Source organism: Schistosoma mansoni, chromosome 6 (genome assembly GCF_000237925.1).
Source record: "Schistosoma mansoni strain Puerto Rico chromosome 6, complete genome".
Classification (NCBI taxonomy): domain Eukaryota; kingdom Metazoa; phylum Platyhelminthes; class Trematoda; order Strigeidida; family Schistosomatidae; genus Schistosoma; species Schistosoma mansoni.
In genome coordinates, this window is record NC_031500.1 from 17,692,393 (window position 1) to 17,709,239 (window position 16,847).

General features: G+C 35.6%; 1 protein-coding gene across 1 annotated transcript; it reads left to right on the forward strand.

Annotated features, from left to right (window-relative positions):
- Positions 1–1,732: 1,732 nt before the first annotated feature.
- Smp_131400 (putative glucosidase II beta subunit) lies at positions 1,733–16,055 on the forward strand (the record flags this gene model as incomplete). Its single annotated transcript, XM_018798456.1, has 7 exons — positions 1,733–1,823; positions 1,858–2,070; positions 4,040–4,097; positions 7,902–7,992; positions 9,354–9,780; positions 10,941–10,986; positions 15,656–16,055. The coding sequence occupies 7 exons, from the start codon at positions 1,733–1,735 to the stop codon at positions 16,005–16,007; spliced, it is 1,278 nt and encodes a 425-aa protein (XP_018653396.1). The 3' UTR covers positions 16,008–16,055.
- Between the last annotated feature and the right edge of the window lie 792 nt (positions 16,056–16,847).

Consider the following 16,847-nt stretch of genomic DNA (forward strand, 5'->3'; position numbering starts at 1 on the left):
TCTATCTATCCACTCTTTAAAAAAGAAGTTGGATCAATCGAGAGACCATAATTGCCAGGACTAGCACAAGCCATCAAGCCTTTACTTTCCTTTCCAAACTGAAACTGAAGTGTCGGAGTCAATGAGAAAGAAAGTACCACAAGACAGTTTAGTAAAATATCATACTTCAACCGAAAAACGTCAAGCTCAAGTAGACTAACAATGCCTAATGATTCAAAAAGTACAAAAAAGCAATGATATTCATAAGAAGTGTAAATCACTTCGATAAAGTCTCGCATTCTGGTCTTAAATTAAAACTGGAAAGTTTTGGAATTCATACGGTCAGAGACTGAATAAGTTACTTTTTACATGACAGGAGACAAAGGGTAAGAGTAAATGAAGCTCTCTCACCGTGGGAACCTGTAAAAGTGAGTTTCACCAAGGCAAAATCCTCGGTCCTCTTCTCTTTTTACTTTATGTAAGTGAATTGCCAACTGTAGCTAAGTCATCGTCCTACTCTTCGCCGATGACATAAAGATTTGGAGACCCATATACGGCATGTCAGACAGAAAAGTATTACATGATGATCTCAACTCATTAGTGGTATAGATGGACGGGTGGTCACTGGAAGTAAATCCTAACAAGAGTGTGGTGATGCAATTAAAAAACCAAGATGATTCGTTTTACTACACAATATGTGGATTCATGTTACCCAAAGTAAGATATTATAAAGGTTTAGGAGTCATACTAAGCAATGATCTCTTAACAACCAGCCACTGTAAGGCTGCTGCTGCAAAATGCTATAGGATATTATGGTCTATTCGTAGATCTTTCCAGTATTTGGATGAGGAAATGTTTAGATTATTATACCCTACTTTCGTGCGATCACATTTGGAATATAGGATTCAAGCAGCGAGTCCTTGTTTCAAATATGACCCGGAGATGCTGAAAAGAGTCCAACATCAAGGGAATAAATTAGTAAAAGATCTATCTGGCCTATCTTATGAAGACAGACCGAGACACCTCAACTTATTTCTGTTATCTTACCATAAAATAAAGGGTTGAAGATACGACTAGTATCCTGATTTTATAACCTGTTGCAAGTAGCACCTTCTATATGCGAAGCTTTTCCCCGACCAATGGAAACCAGAAGTCAGACGAAAAGAGGTAGGAAAGATATATTTGATACGTTATCAATATATCGCGAAGCGTTTATTCTTAACTGGCTAGTGAACGTAGGAGCAGTGTCCCACGCTGAGTCGATACGTGATCTGGTACGGATGCATGACCGAAAGCCTTCAGTTAAACAAGTCCGCTTAAACAACGTGGTCAGCATCCAATGTCGAACACTTAGAAAACTATTGATTTTGGGGAATTATTTACAGCTGCAGCGTGATCTAATACTGATTTTGCGTATCCTGAACGATGACCTTGGTGCTAATATATCTTATCTTTTCCTTCCGTCTAGGACTGATCATTTGAGAGGACATTCGAAAAAAGTCCAAAAACCGAGATCAAATAGTCTACGTTTGGAGTTTTGTTTCTCGCACCGAGAAGTGAGTTACTGGGATTCTCTACAGGAACAAGCAATATCAGCACCTTATTTTGATATAATCAAAACGAAATTAAACTTAAATAGTGTTACAAACTTCGAGGATTGATATAGGCTGTTAGACCTCTCATCCTTATTAATGAAGACTGAAGACTACCCCTTTTTAAATTGCCCGCTACTCTGACAATTAGCTTATGTAGTATGCAGACTCTCCTTTGTTTATTTTGTGCCTTGTTTCTCATACTTGGTGACATACATGGGGACGAGCTTCCTAAAGGAGTTCCGATATCAAGTAGATAAACTTTTTCGTGAATAATCCTTTCCAGGATCTTCGTTCTATAAAGTTGGGCAATCGTTTACTTGCTTAGATGGCTCTTCAGCTATTTCATGGTGGCAAGTCAACGACGATTACTGTGATTGTCGCGATGGATCAGATGAACCCGGCACATCTGCGTGTCTTAATGGCCGTTTCTTCTGTCGCGACATGCAGTACAGACCTGTGTATCTTCCTTCTGCTTATGTCAACGATTCTATTTGTGGTAAGTTATATATACTTATTTAAATGAATTACGACATTTTGCATGACATGTGGGTGTCAAAGTTCCCGGGATGTCAGTTCGTTAGCCGAATTTGTGAGCGTCTGTTCATGGGCTTTGGCTAATTTTATTTCGCATCTTCTAGACTGACTAAAGTCTACTATAGAAATTTGTTTCTTAAAACCAGCCCTGTTAGGCCCTACATGTGATGCTGAGTTGAACGGAGTCATGTGTGAACTGACAAGTGTTCTTGAAGTGATTGTAAGTTATATCGGCTAAGAAAATGAATGGAAAAGTCAAGTCACAACAGGTGGTTCTTCATATTCACTAGACTCCCGACTTCTGATTATTGTTGAGAATTCCTTATTAAAGATCAAAACCTGGGTCTGTCACTGGACTAGCAGACTGGAGCGATAATCTAGATACAGAAATGATTTTACAGACCTCACTGCCCTCTCATTAGTCGATATTTTTATAGCTATTCAAAGTTTTAGGGGCTGTAGCCTTAGCTGTACGATGTATTGCGTAAAGGTATCACCTTTTAGTCCCGAAGTCTTTACAAACGTCCTGCTATCATTATGATTGAGTTTGTTGGTGTAGAAGCTGAACGTAATTTTATCAGGGTTTTGTCTATTGATCATCCTATCGTATAAGAAATATTATTGTAATAACTGCTGATGAACTGCAAAACCATCGTGGTTTTTTAATGGTTATCCTCATCATATCCAGCTAAAGAAAAATGAACCCGAAAGGACGAAGCAGATTTCAAATTTCATTTTATACATTATCACTGTTTTACGTCCCAACAATTTATGTAGCAGGTGTTGATAGCGATAGTCGACTGTAGCCATACATCTTGACTTTTGCGCAGTAGTCGACTGCTCCGACTAAAAAGTTTTGTGTTGGCTTTTGTCTTTGAAAAGATCTGCTTTATGAGAGCTCTAACGAAGGACATTTTTTCGAAATTCTCTAAGAACTTCGAAAAATATGTAGGATAAGTTTCTCACTGAACGTAAAACACTTCTTGTGTGTCGATTCTGTGGCATCTATCAAGCCTGCCTGACCACCTTAAGTGGATTAGTTGAGAAAGTTGTGTACTTTTCTTGTCTTGGGAATCTAGTCAGGCTTGATAAGTTTGTTGAAGTCACTGGCGGGATAGAAGCTGCAGGTGGCGTAAAGATGTCTAGCTTATTACTAAATGTCGACTTGATTATCCAGTAGTTCTGTAATGACAGTTTTCTCTTACGAGTAAAAAGTTCCTGAAGATGAAGGAAATCCATAAGTTAGAAGTATTCGATATTTGATGCATTGCTGGCGTACGATAAAACTACTTAATGAATAATTTTTGTGATTAGATGTATTATATTTCATAGAGAGAAAGTCATTTGATGAGGCCATGAATCGTCATTGATCTTGGTGATTGAAATATATGCTGCTCAAAGACGGCCGCTGTTTTCCATGACTTGTTGTGTTGTCTGGCCAAATAGCGCGTCGGAAGAAGGCTAGAAAGAACCAAACTAAAATTCGTCATCTATCCATGAAGTCGTTGATCATTGGTTTGGATTGTATTAGTAGGTGCTAACTAGCTGGTTTGTCTGTAGTATTCAACATAAAGACATCAACTTACTGTTTGTATTATTGATTAACATGAGGAATCAATATGGACTTGATTTTCAATTCTAACTATCAATAGTTGGTATTTTTATTGATTTGTTTAAGACTTAGTGTTTGGATTCGAATCGTCTTTCAAAGTCATATTTCGTTCTGATCGTCAGGTGATACATCTACACATGTGGCATGATTGCAAAACTCACCCGATGTTTTAGCTAGTGCCTAATATCAACGAACATAATTAGTTTAGTGGATTCCTTCCAGCAACCGCACATTAGGTAAAATAAAGTTCAGTTCCATGTAATTTAATTAACGAGATAACGTTTGCTCAATTTATAGATAGCACATTTCTGATTTTTAGATTGTTGTGATGGTGGTGATGAATACGGAAGTTCTACCAATTGTCCGTCAACTTGTGGGTAAGTCCTTTTCCTTGTGATTTTTTGAGTCACGTGATAATCCAACTGAAATTTATCCCGTCTATCGTGATAAATGAAGGCAGTATCATGGCTTTTAACGTAGGTAGAATGATCTATTAATGTGTCAAAAGGGAAGTTGTTCGACAGAGTGATCTCGATCTGAAAATTTTGTACACAAACATTTACGAGATTTTCAAACATTCCATAAAGTGTTATTTACATCGAAACTGAAATTAGTTCTGTCATGTTGTGTTGTCTGATCACATGTGATCACTTTGATGTGCACTTATTACTGCATTTGCGTCTATCAGGTCAATTGTTTGGTGGCCTAGTATGTCACACCTTTGGAATAAGTATATAAATAATGGAATCAAATTAACACAGGTTTAAATTATAAACAGGAATAGAGAAGAGTATTTATCTTAGTAGAAGTCAAAATAGGTCCAACTATGTCAGTGTCATGTGAAATTTTTGGCTAAGGGGATTATGTATGAGATATCACTGTGCATTTGTATATACGATGGCTGGTATGAGAAATGAAACATTTGTAATATGAAGAATTCTATATGTGCCGTAATTGCGTGTGAAATGACGAGTCAAATGTAGTTGTTTGGATAAACATCCGGATGAATATCAGGCCTTGTTTTCTATTGAGGGTAGGAAGATTTAGTAATGTATGCAACACTTCGAGTACTCACTTATGTTTGTAGTTGGAACGACCTATCTGAATTATTGTAATATTTTTAATATCGACTTGGTGGTTATTGGGAATAGCATATACTACTATTGTCGATTTAATTTGTAGGCTTTTAGCTGTACAGAATTATTAAGAGGTCATTTAAGGTTGGGTTGGGTGTTCCGTAGCACAAGTTTAAGTTTCTTTGGAAGGTTCTTCAATATAAAACCTATCTCAGTAGACACAGTTTTGTGTGAATGTAAACGGTATCTTTCCCTTAATTCAAACGAAAGCATTTTGGAAACTGTTGATTGTTTTATATAGAGCTTTAATTGTGTGAATTCTCAAGATGAGTTGTAATTGTTTTTGTCTTACTGTGGCAGTAAGGTAAAACTACTATACCAGTCTAGTATGTTTCACTAAAATTTTTGTTTAAAGATGGGTTGTTTCGTTTTGATATATTTTTAATGATATTCTTACAAAAATTGTTAGATCATAAAATGTTTATTGTATCCTTCACCCTTAGCTTTCACACTGTAACATCTTCCTGTTTTTGTTAACCATATTTTGTCTCTTCAATAATAAGATTGTTGGGGATGATAAATCCCTAGATACATTTGGAAACTACACATTCATCTAGCTAGAATCCTCTCGATTTATTTCCGGTACATAATATTCTGTCAGTTTATTTTGTATATGGTTAAATTATTGAGTTGGTGTATTGTTCACTGTTATTTTGCATACAAGTGAGCTGCTCTGCTGATTGTCATCAAAACTTGTTGGTATATCACTGATTTATAATGGATAGAACTTCTATTTTCTTTGGTTTATCACTGTAAATCTTTCTCAACATGGTAGTTTTCTGGAGTGGCTGGAGATAGAAGATAAATATAACTGTTGTATACTCTATGGAAATTGCTGTTAGAGTTATCCCACCTCGTGACAAAAATGCACACGGAACTGTTGTGTCATGAACTTCCCCTTCGATATTTATTTAGAGAATTTCACTCTAACTATAGTTAGTCTTAGTCGACAAAGTTTTGTATGTGGGAGGATTTTGTCAAAGGACAACCTTCCAAGTATGAGCTTTAAAATATGTAGTGTGGTTGACTCCCCTAACTGATTTACTGCTTAATGTCAATTTAAATGATAACAGATTAGTTTTTAAGCAAAACGCTGCATTTGTACACCTGTAAATCCATTTCAAAAATCTAGTGTTGTCCCACTTAGGGTGAAAGGAGTGCTCACGAGATACCTTATTTGACTTAACTGTGATCTTCATTGTGCGTCGAAGTAGTTTATTGATTCTCTCCAATACAGTAGATGATTGGAGTTTGATCTGTCTTTTTTCATTGCTGGTTTGGTATCAATGATTTTTAGGTCTGTTTAATTCTCTCATTAAGTTGAATTATCTTGACTTTAAGAAAGATCATTCCAACGTTGTTTATTTTTTGCTTAAAGTACTAAAGATTTTAAGTTGTTTTTTATAAATTGTTCATACTATCTTTTATGGTGATATGTTAAAGATATCATTATAATAAGTTTTGATTTTTATCACAACTTATATCTAAATTGACAGCAGTTTAGAACTAGGCGAAATATTGGGAGATCTTTCGTTTATTGTTGTAGTTCACTTATTCAGTCAGTCAGCTACAACGTAGGACCAAGACCATTCATTAAAGGTTATAAATGTAATATTCAACACTCAAAATTTACTTCAGGCCAATCACGATTACGTGGCCATGTCAATAACTTTAAGTACGTTTCACGTAGTATATTATTCGGTGTCAATGGGATAGTATCATTATTTGTGGTAGAACAATCATCCGAAGTTTTTTTAAGATCCACTGGAGTGTTCTTATTATTGGTGATGATACTGTTGGAATTATTAAGGCACTCGTGATTAATTGGTTGATGTGATACATGAAGAATATCATCATGTGCTTGTTTAATCCAATCACGTGTATGAGCTAAGCCATCAATACCCAGTTCTAAGTAGAATAAAAAAATGGAAGAAATGGGAAATAGTGATAGGAAGGGTCGAGTTATAAGAGCAAAAAACAAATTCAATTCACATTCTCACTAGAATTCAACAGCCACTACGGCACCACAATAATAGTTATCATGTATTCACCAGTAACTAGCTTTGAGAGGGATTCTCCAGATTTCTATTGAAAGACTGTAACCAGTGAAACTGAACGATGTTGGGTGTGAGGAAGTTTTCCACCAAAGAAAATGGAAGATGGTTGCTCAATATCATGGATTGGTAGGAGTTAGTCAGTCAGTCAGCTACAACGTAGGACCAGGCATACATATGCATCGGTCCAAGTTGCCATACCTCACTCATTAGCACAACTTGATCAACACCGGATTCATAGAAGTAGTTAATTTAGTGGTGGTAGTATATAAAAGATAGGTTGTGTATAAGAATATAGTATAGGTAGGAAGAAAGTTATGAAGGTTTAAGGGAAGATAAAGAGTGTATACACCTACGCCATTGTGATCGATTCTGAGCCATATCAACCAGAGTCTCCAACCATTAGTTACGAAAGTCATGCGGACTACAACCAAGTAGTCTGCATCTGCCAATATGGCTCAGACTAGATGTTAGTGACTTCAAGTACTGATGCCATGTTTTGGTTTGGCCGCCCCTAACTTTCTTCCAACCATCCTCTACACTAGTCAGCATAACGCGTCGTGGTAATCGGTGTTCAGGCATACGTAACAGGTGGCCCAACCATTTCAGTTCACTTATTAGGTGCCATTACAAAACAAACAACTTCACAGTTCTTTTTAAGTTTAACAGATTAAAATATTCTATACAATTTGAAATTAACTCTTTGGATAACAAAACAAACATTCATTATTTGTTAAAAAAATTAGACTAGAATCAATGTATTATGAAATTAGACTGCTATGGAATGTAAACTAAACAATATTAAGAATGATTGAAATCTGTGTAGGTAACCATAATATACATCTTGTGGGCCTATTTTCTAATCTCTCTCTTCATTGTGTATGTGAATAGAACAATGATTATTTAGGTTTAACATAAGTAGATGATATATAGATATTTTCATTCACTGTTTGCTTATTTCTCTCCTTCTTGTATGTATGTGTATACTTAGCTCTCTGGCTGCATCCCTGCGTGAAGCACAATCCATTAAACGAAATCAAATTGAACAAGGACATAAAATTTTTCAAGAATACGTCCAAAATGTAAGCTTTTGTATTTTATTTATTTATTTAAACACATAAACATTGGTACAAAGAGACATCAAATATATATGCGTCACATAAATCATTCGACTTGTGTGTGGGCTGTGTTACTGCCCGGGTGCACAGACCAAAGCAGGTGGTTTTCTTAGGGGGCTACACCTCAAGCCTTTGACGTAGAGGTCTGATCTACAAGGCAGTAGAGCAACGTAGAGAGATACAGTCTCATGGTTGTCGGTGACCAACAATAGGTTCATACTCCATTGATTCATTCAGCATCTTGGAGTCCATGTGCATTATCGGTTTGGATTGAGGGTTTTCCAACTTCCCTAGGTGGATCTTCCATATCCACCAACCCAGTTAAGGCGCTGGACATTCGCTTTTCGTGTTCTCAACTTCTTAAACAACAATAAAATAAATTTGTTTTTGATAGCTTTTCTTTTGCTCGTATTTTGTAGAACCCTGAAATCTCAAAATTTTGCTCTAAAAGCTATAGGGTTCAAAGATGAATTTATACTACTGAATACTGGATGTCGAGGGAATCAGATGCAATGCCGTCTTCTAACATACAAAATGAGGTTTCAAAAATTGTCTACTCTAAAAAATAAAAACATTATACTTTGTTTCATTTACTTCCAACCCCATCTATAGGACTGAAAGATTACTGGGCTAACTCAAGAAAACCTACTTACAAACAGAGGCGTAGGCGGCCTGCTTAAACATCTGGGCTACCTGTTCCTGTCATCTATATATTTCAACAAGTTATCTAATATTGTTTGTTTTAATACATCATTATGGCTATTAAGCACACAACCTATTCCGGTGCGTTTCTGAAAACTGTACAACCTTTCGCTGTAAAGGTTACAAAAGGCCTAATCAGAGATGTCGTGTTTGCTGGGAACATGCAGCAAAAAGAATATACATTATTCATATGTCGATTGACTGAACTGCTGACATCCAACTGGCGATCACTGAATGTTTATCATCAGGAGCAACGAAGAAATAAGAAACATAAACATGTTGAAATACTTAATGCTGAGAATTCGATTTTGTACCAAATAATATAATATTGAATAAAGCTAATAATAATAATAATGATAATGATAATAGTTTAACCTGTTTCAAACATCTGTCCCTTATGTTATTCAGTCACTCTCCAAGGTCTTCAGGGCCTTCCTTAATAATGCCGCTTCTTTTTGATGTTCCTTAAGAAGTATCATTCCACAGGAAGACTGAACGCTTCAACTATTCGCCAATTTTTTCTACTCTATCTAAAATGCATAATTTATGTAAATATCCACGTTTTATCTTTTTTTGTACTTAATTTCATTTTTTTTTCCTATCTATATTGTTATGATTACAAGTTAAAAGAACGTAAAGCGAAAGGACTTTTTAATGAAGAAAAACAGTATGATGAAACAATGAAACTGGCGGAATATGATGTCAATAGTGTTAGTAGTAATAATGATAATGATAATAATAATAATAATGAAGGAAGTATTCAAACAAATGAAGAAAATGTTGATTCTCATTTATCAGTTGGTGAAGAAAAACAAACACTGAATGAACCATCATCATCATCAATGGATTCGAATCAACAGTCGTTTACACATGATAATGATAATACACTTAATGAACATAAAGAATCTTCACTAAGTGACATGGAGTCTCATGAGAAAAAAACAAATGAATATGATAGAAGTAATGTTGATAATGAAGACAATCATATGAATTATGACGAATCAAATAGTGCTGTTACTGATAAACAACTCGATGATGAATTACATCATGGTATGGATGAATATTATTGATAAGGATTTTTCTCTATTATGAATTAAAATTAATATTTAGTGTAGATAACATATTGAGTTACAATTGGTGTCTAAACATTTTGAGCTATACTGACTTGGATTTCGTTACCTTTTCAATGACTTGATATTGACATGTAGACATTATAATTTTTTATGAATGATGTTGTCGCGTCGTCAGCTATTTATTCTATGTTATTGTGCGAGTTTCGAGTTACAAGTGAATCATACAATAGGAGTTTTATCTGTTGGCTATATCTGTGGTCTATTTGGCTCTCTTACTAGAGGGAAAAGTTATATCTTGAACCAGTAGACATTAAAATACGATTGTTAAGTTATTGGCTATACTGATTGTTGGTCCTAAAAACAATAGGCGAATTAGTCAACAACAGACTCGATTAAACAACTATCATTATAATTAGTAACCCAATCACAGGGATGGCAAAATGGAGTTAATAAGTTTGTATGCTTTTTGAAGTCACAATAAAAGACAATGGAGACGAAATTAACTGTAAGATCTGGGTTTTCTCTATTTTATAGGAATTTTAACTTTCCTTCCAAGCGTTAACTCTACTCGGCTAACGTGATTCGCTGTTGGAGGATTAAATGCTTTTGTATAAGCTAGTACGAACTATTGCATTATTTCCTCTCTTTTCACTCTACTTTTAATAGTGCTCTTTCAAATACATCAATAAGTTTTTCATTTTGACTGTTTGACTGTAGGTGATAAAGAGGAGTTTCGTTATGTTCAGTGACTTTTAAAATGAAAAAAATTCGAACACTCTAAAGATGTGAATTGCGGTCCATTGTCTTATTTCACATCTACTTAGTAACCTAAACTTAACACTGGTATTACGGTACGTGAACAATACTTTGAAGGTATCTATGATAGTACACTAGCAACTAGCAACTGATGTTATAGAACTTCAACACCTATATTTCACATCCGTGAATTAATGACATAGCATTTTACTGGGCTAGTATGTTGGTCGTTTAGTAGACAGATGAGGATTTTGACTGCTTGTTATCTTAACACTACAATTTTACCAATTGGTAACAGTTTCTTTAATTAGTATTTATGTGACTGTTTTTTTGTTTGATTTTCAAACTTTTCCTGTTTTTTTTATCATTTTTTTTCGCAAGAAATTCCAGAAACCCCATCAATTGATGAAAAACCTGTTATTAAAGAGTAGGTTTTTACATAAATTATTCGTTTTCTTGTATGATTTTGTTTATATATTGAACATATGTTAGATTACAGATCATTCAATGTTTAGTAGACCCCAAATGACCTGGTACGGCCAAGAGTGGAAAGAGTCCGCTCTCCCTCTCGAAATCCTCTCACATGGTCATATAGCCTCTGACAGGGAAGTCCTACTCACTGCCTTTTGTAATTGTAAATATGTATGGGATAATTAAATCAGTTATACAATTTGCTTTTGAGACGAAATTTTTGATTTTAAACATAAATGAAAAGAATACTAATAGATTGATGGTTATTCACAAGACTGAACTCTTGATATGAGCTGTCAAATTATTCCAAGTCAAAGATTGATCCATTGGACAGAACAATCGGTTTTATATACAGTAAAGTAATATTTTTATCAGTTGAGATCATCAATCAATTGAAGCTAGACCACCAAAGAAAACTTGGAAGCAGTGGACGGCCGTTTCGTCCTATTATGGGACTCTTTAGGTTCTGGGTTCGAATCTCGCGAGGCGGCATCATGGATGCACACAACCCCCCCCCACAAAACCCCTTTCCGATAATATACATGTGAATCATTGTAATGATTATCCATCTATGTTGAAGAATTAGAATTCATTTTGAAATATAAAATTAGACATGGTTTATAAGCTTATTAGTTTCATAGTATCATGATCAATCACCAATCACTATTACCTTATTGATATATTGTCCTAATATCTTCTAATTAATTCTTTAATCTAAGCAAAATAAAATCTCTTTGAAATGAGGTCGTAATAAGTTTGTTTTTTTCTCAATAGAATTTTAACATCATATGAGATCTAAATCTTTATAAGTATAATATTGGTGCCTGATACACATCCTAATTTCTAAACAGAATTATTTCAATATGATCATATATTGATATATAATGTTACAATTAACTAGATCAATAAAATAAGGAACTTGGTTCCTTTTCTCAATAAAAGAAATCCAAATTATGCGTATCACCTGAAGGATTGCCTTCGACAATCAAGATTAAAAAGTAATTTATGCATTGTCGAGTCACCTAGATAAGTGAGAATCCCATAGAACTGAACGAGTTTTTGTCTCATATTGATCTCCTACTTAGTCCATCTAAAATGTCAAGCTGTTAATATTAGCCTGAGACATAGACAGCACCTATATACTATTTTGGGATCTTATAATGCTTGTGCCATTGGAGACTCCTTGATAAACACATTGTCGAAGATCAATTATCTTGGTGTTACATTTTCCCCTGATCTCTCATGGTCTTCTCATGTTTTACTGTTTATCGAAAAAAGTTTACCGTTTGACTTACTACATGAAAAGACTGCATGCTTTTTGGATTACTCGCCATTTACTCATACAATTTGTAAATTCCTGCATATTACCTGTTATTCTTTACTGTTCTCCATTATTCTTTCCTGGGTTTTTGAGAAAAGACTATGCTGTACTGCGGAGAGTGCTGAAAGCAGTTTGCAAGGTGTGTGGTGAATCTCTTGAGGTCATTATTAATATGTTTGTGGATAGACATTTTAAGTCTTGCAAATTCATGGCAGGTGTTATCTTATCAGATACTAACCATCCACTTCATTCATATCTTTCTCCTTGTATATCTTCTGGTAGAACGAGACGTAAATACATTGCCATGCATGCAAGCAAATCTATAAAAGTTCTGTAATACATTACCTAGAAAATATACTCTGACGAACATTGTTAGAGTTAGCCTAGTCAATAACTTGTATTCTTAAGCATGTTTCAAATTTGATAATTTATACAGACTCAGATTTCCTTAACCTTCTTTTTTTCATTTCTTTTTTTGTTCTTTTTGGTAAAGAAAAAAACTTGTTGAAGTACCTCTAGCTGAGAATTCTATATTGTACCAGAAAATAATATTGAATAAAGCCATCAATAATAATAATAAGTTGTTTAACAGAATTCAATAAACACCACTTGGGATTAAACTAACATAAAATTATAGTTGAAAGGGTGAGTCAGTTGAAGCTAAGCCATTAAGAAAAACCTGGAAGCACTGGACGGTCGTTTCGTCCTGTTGTGGGACCTCTCAGCAGTGCGCATCCCCGATGCCCCCTCTCGAGATTCCAACCCAGGACCTACCAGTCATGGATGCCCACTGCTGAGGAGTCCCACAATAGGACGAGACGGCCGTCCAATGCATCCAGGTTTTCCTTGGTGGTCTAGCTTCAATCGACTCACTCTTTCAACTATGAAAATACTAAATCTCCACAAAACCCCTTCTAACATAAAATTAACTTACTGCTTATTATCGGTAAATTTGTATTTATGTCTCTCTTATATGAGGTTAGTCATGGGCTAAATAACTCAGTATTAACAATTCGGATTATAATATAGACTCGATTTTCACCTAGGGGACATCAGTCCAGACGAGTGCTAATCAATATAAAACTTACGTCCAGAGCTTTCTATTGGTTACATTCTGTTATGTCCTAATACCAACCAATACGCGTTGACGACTTTAAGCAACCAATATGGGTGGAAAATGCTATAGCAACAAATTATGATTTAAACAAAAGCTTAGGACTAGGGTAATAAAAAAATTAAAAAAAAACAACACAAAATGCAATCAATATATGTACAAATAAAGTTGTAGAAAAAATAACTTCGCAAGCTTTCACTTCATCTTGTTAAATCGTCTCTTATAACACCATTCATCAGCTAACATACCTTTATTTTTATAGTTCAAAATCATTATTCGATTGTAAATCCTTATTTTCAGAATGAGGTTTTTGGGAAATTGTAGTAATTTTAATAGTTGAATTCGTCAGTCTCTCTTAACTGGACCACCATTGAAAACTCGGAAGCACCGGACAACCATTTCGTCTTAGTATGGGACTCCTCAGCAGTGCGCATCTATGATCCCGCAAGCGGGACTTGAACCCAGAATCTTCGGTCCTTCTTGGGAACATCTAACCTTTAGACCACTGATCTGGCATCCAACGATGTTAATGCGATAATTTCAATCAATCCTATTAGAGTTTAAACAGAGGAAACTTCTCTGATGTATTCATTTCTACAAAATAATTATATACTAATAAAATATAATCTTGCGTTACTTCAAAATTATGACTTAATCTTCTTAGAATTATTCAATATTTTATACATTTTTATCAATTAGACTACCTGAAATGGCCTCTATTGGCGGAATGATTTTTCAACACAGGTATGATAATTAAAGTTGGCAACAAAAAGAAAGTCCATGGTAGAATCATCTAGTTGTAAACCAGTTTACTTCTTTACTAAATGGATTGGAAAATTTAACTTTCTTTTCGGTTATCAAGTTTTGTGTGAGAATATCACATGAATGAATGACTAATTGCATATCAATTCAATTATATATACAAATTTTTCCCCGTATCTCCAAATTGAGCTAAATCATCGGAACAGACAAACTTTTGATTAGATACAAGACCAATTAGTTTGGCCCCCATATGCCCTGGTATGGCCGAGAGTGAAGAGAGTCCGTTCTCCCTCTAGAAATGCTCTCACATGGCCACGCGTATATAGCCTCTGCCAGGGAAGGTCTACTCACTGCCTTCTCGTGGCATCACTGTTGTTTACGAAATTGAGAGGATGAAAAGCGAATGTCCGGCGCTTTAACCGGGTTGGTGGACACGGAAATTTCACCTAGGGGAGTTGGAAAGTCCTCATTCCAAACCAATGGTGCACATGGGCTGGCTCCAGTATCCTAGGTGAACAAATGGCATATGAATCAATCGTTGGTCACCGGTTTCTATGGGACTGCATCTCCTTACGATGCTCCACTGCCTTGTGGATTAGACTTTTAGATCAAAGGCTCCGGTTGTGGCCCCCTAAGAAAACCACCTGCTTCGGTCTGTGCACCCGGGCAGTATCACATCTCCACACAAATCGAATGAGATTTGTGTGGCGCATATGTATCTGGTGCTTCCTTGTACCAATATTTATATGTTTAAATAAATAAATTGTGCCTCATTAGTTTGATGAAAATTTAGACATAATCACCAGTTAAATTATGTAACTCATCAGGTACAAATTTAAATCGATTATCCTTTGAGTCCACTTTATTTTGTTTTTTAAAAAAGTCGTATTTTCATCTACGTTACTGTATCTGTCACGTGATTAGTTGGGTTCGAAAATCCTCATGTACTCAAACATCTAATCAGAATACATGAAAGGGAGATAAAATGGTCAGAAGTACCTTCATCTCTTAGTCTGGTAACTGACAATACTTCGATACATAAACGATAGTCGATATGCTAACAATAAATGAATTAAAAGGTAGCTTACAGTTAGTACCATATAAATTTACTGTAAGATAGCCATTTGATAAATACTCACTGGAAGCTTATAAACCAATTCACCAAAGGTTGACTACTTAAGGCTAATGTTTCTCTCTTCCTCCACACGGTATGGGTTACACATGTTTGTTTATTATTGTCAGTCGCTATCGTCTACCTCATGAAAGTTATTCTCTTAGTAGACCATAGGGAATTATTACTGCCTCAAAAGTAATGTAAACGGAAAATCAGACATTTTGTTCTATTAATCGAATGTATCTGATTCAATCGAGTTTTACTCCGTGTTCATAAATATATACATAGTTCACTTTGTTTTATGCTTTTTACAGTATACCAACGCCTATTCCTATCGACTATGGACCAGAAGAAGGTTTTCGTATGCTTACTGAATTACCAGATGGTTGTTTAGAGTTGAACGATCGAGAATACACATACAGTCTTTGTCCTTTTAAATCAGTTCATCAAAAATCAATTGGTTCATCGAATTCTGATCCAGGAACATGTATAGGTCGGTGGGGTCGTTGGTTAGAATCTGATGAGTATGAAAAGTCTTATAAAGTTATGTATTACGAAAATGGTCAACAGTGTTGGAATGGACCAACAAGAACTACCAAGGTATATTTTCAAAACATTTCAATTTCTAATTTATTTTTGTATTGGTTGTTTAAATCTTCCCATTGATGTTTAGGACTGCAATTGATAAGTATCTAGCTGGACTCAGTAGCTAAGTGAATAATGTGATGGCATTTGAAGCGAACGGTATTGGGTTCGAGTCCCAGAGTGAGCAGCAACCCAGTGTAGGTTCATCCAACTGACGAGTCCCAAGTAGGACGAAACGTGCTTCCAGGATTCTATTGCTAGCCGCCATCCATCTCTACTTATAATATTTCAATTTTTGTTTGTGAAATTGTTTTGTATTCGCATTCTTTGTTCATGCAATTATTTTGATGATGATGGTGGTTATCCTACGTTATTTGCCAAATTATTTCTGATTAATCTGTGTAACCTCGTCTGAATATGTAGTCTGTAGAGTGACCATTTGAAAGCTTATAGGCAACGGGATGTACTAAATGACCCGATGGAAGAAGAAAGATAAAGTAATGTTCGTTTCTTGAATGCCAATTGTACAATAGCCCCTAAATGCCCCAGTACGGCCGTGAGTGTGGAGAGTTCGCTCTTCCTCTCGAAATGCTCTCATATGGCCACGCGTATACAGCCTCTGACAATGAAGTCCTCACTGCCTTCTCAAGGCGGGGATGTTCTTTACGAAATTAAGAGGACAAAAAGTGAATGTCCGGCGCTTTAACCGGGTTGGTGGACACGGCGAGTCCACCTAGGAGAGTTGGAAAACCCTGATTACAAACCAATGGTGCACATGGGCTGGCTCCAGTATCCTGAGGGGCAAATGGCGTATGAATCAATCGTCGGTGACCAGCTACCATGGGATTGCATCTCCTCACGATGCTCCACTGCCTTGTGGATCAGACCTTTAGGTCAAAGGCTCGGGTTGTGGTCCCCCAA